Consider the following 2,475-nt stretch of genomic DNA (forward strand, 5'->3'; position numbering starts at 1 on the left):
CTTGGCTGGTCCTTGGCTGGTCCTTGGCTGGTCCTTGGCTGGTTTTGGGCAGATCCTTGGCTTGTCCTTGGCTGGTCCTTAGCTGAATCTTTAGCCAGTTGTTGGTTGGCCCTTTGCTGGCCCTTTGCTGGTCCTCGGCTGGTTCTTGGCGGGCCCTTTGCTGGCCCTCGGCTGGTTCTTGGCTGGTCCTTAGCTGAATCTTTGGCCAGTTCTTGGCTGGCCCTTGGCTGGTCCTTAGCTGAATCTTTGGCCAGTTGTTGGCTGGTCCTTGGCTGGCCCTTGGCTAATCATTGGCTGATCCTTGGCTGGCCCTTTGCTGGTCCTCGGCTGGTTCTTGGCTGTTTCTAGGCTGGCCCTTAGCTAGTCATTGCCTGGTCCTTGGTTGTCCTTGGCCGGCCCTTGGCTGGTCCGAGGCTGGTTCTTTGCTTGCCCTTGGCTGGTCCTCTGTTGGCCCTTGGCTGGCCTTTGGCTNGAGGCTGGTTCTTTGCTTGCCCTTGGCTGGTCCTCTGTTGGCCCTTGGCTGGCCTTTGGCTGGTCCTTGGCTAATCCATTGCTGGTCCTTGGCTGATCTCCTACAATTCCTTTTAAACATCTATCTTTGTGCTAAATTTTATTTCTGTAATGATCTGTGGACATTAAGATCTAAAGAGAAGCGCCATCTCCTGGTCAGACCCTGTAATTCAGTGAAAGGGTGGAGTAAGAGTAGAAATATACAAGAGGGGCTCACTCCGGTGGCTGGAAGTAGGCGGGGATTTCGCTGGGAGTTACAGGGCAGTTGGCTGCCATTCGGCTGGTGTTTGACTGGGAAGGACCATTTTGAATGGCAGCTACTTTACATACATGAAGGTTGGATTGCTGCAGAACACATTTGTGAGGTACATTGGTGCAAACCCAGAACGTCTGAATGTTTGAAGCCAAACTAAGAAGGGTTTGATTGCTGCATAAAATATCTATGGAGCATATGGATGGTAGAAACTATTTTCTTTTGAGATTTGTCTAGATCATTGTCTGTTAGAAATGAATTAATTAGTTCAATAGAAATAATAAGCAACCCCTAAAAAATGCAGGGGAACAATTTCTTTTTTCAGGTAGATCTATAAAAATAGAATACACTGAAGAAGCTTGTACTTCTTCTCCTCTCCAAATAATTAATGGAAAAATTCTGGGCAGGAGTTGAATCGTTTTTTCTAACAAAATCCCCTTGATGCAGCCAGGTTTCTGTGAGACCAGATCAAAATATGATCAAAAAATCAAGTCATTAAATAAAGTATTTGGAGAGAGATCAGATGTTCACTAAACTGCTTTAAATGGTTTAATTTTTACAATCGTTTCATATTGATTTCTATGAGAGTTTTCATTATTTTTTTAGGATTTATTACTTTAAATGATTTTCTGATTTATTAGTTTTTGGTCGTGGGCAAGGCATTGTTTGGATGGAGTAATGAGACGGTAACAGTAGAGAAGCTGCAGAGAGGTCTGGTAAACTACGACTCTGCTTCCTGGTCTGCACCCTTTGGAGGACTGATTCCTAGAAGAAGAGCTGCACCATCCATCCCTGAAGATAAATGAAAACAGTTTGTTTTCCAGAGGTTCTACTTAGAGCGGTTCCACCCAGTTTCCATTGCTCTTCCTTTACTGGTTCTACTGGACTGGGACCTGATGCAACCTGAACCAACTGTTCTTTTAATGCTTTAAAGTCTTTATCTTGTTTCTCACCATCATTGAGGCTAAAACCTTGTTATAAAGTCCTTAGTTTTTTAATTCAAGAACTTTGTGTGACAGAGATAACGCTTTAATTTGTAACTCCTTTAGGAAAAGACAAACCAAACATTAGTTTAAGTCCTGCTTCTATCATAGAATTTATTCTGCATGTTTTCTTCTCTCAGGTTCTGTTGATGTTCAGCACGTTGGGTTGTCTAGTTCTATAATAATAAAGTTAGTCCTAATGAGCAGGAATCTAGGACATGTAGAGGTGTCTCTGTGGTAGGGTATGTGATGTGAAACCTCACCAACGCTGTAGACTGCCCTGAAGCCGGCTCGGCTGACTGAGCTGTCAGACTTAAAGCGGATCCACAGGGAGTTGGAGGATGAGCGGATGGGAGCGGGTAGGGAGCTGCCGCAGTACTTCCCTATCAGAGGATCCGTTTCACTTCTCCCATCCCGAACCTGACCATAACAGAGGAGATAAAACACAAGCAGTGTTAATTCAGGCAGATTATTTAATCCAGCTCAGAGATCAAAGGCATGTTTTCATTCTACATCCCATAATACTCCATCTCACTAACTTCCAACATTTAGCTCCTAGAACAGGATGGTCCAGCAGTGACTGCAGAGAGCAACCGACTGACTAACATGGTAGCTGCTGAGATGGCTGGCTGGCTGGCTAGATGGATGGATGGACGGACGGACGGACGGATGATGGATGGAAGGATGGATGATGGATGGATGGATGGATGGATGGATGGATGGATGGAT

At 45.0% G+C, this 2,475-nt stretch overlaps 1 protein-coding gene across 1 annotated transcript in view; it reads right to left on the reverse strand.

Annotated features, from left to right (window-relative positions):
* The window catches only part of LOC107105234 (cubilin-like), a gene marked incomplete at its 5' end in the record, with an annotated part of 14,641 nt that extends 12,475 nt beyond the window's left edge, over positions 1–2,166 (reverse strand). Inside the window, one exon of the mRNA XM_015405359.1 lies at positions 2,010–2,166. Within this exon, the coding sequence (XP_015260845.1) occupies positions 2,010–2,166 (157 nt within the window). The remainder of the gene's footprint in view (positions 1–2,009) is intronic.
* Positions 2,167–2,475: the final 309 nt, after the last annotated feature.

Source organism: Cyprinodon variegatus, unplaced genomic scaffold, assembly GCF_000732505.1.
Source record: "Cyprinodon variegatus isolate N-32 unplaced genomic scaffold, C_variegatus-1.0 Scaffold2180, whole genome shotgun sequence".
NCBI lineage: Eukaryota > Metazoa > Chordata > Actinopteri > Cyprinodontiformes > Cyprinodontidae > Cyprinodon > Cyprinodon variegatus.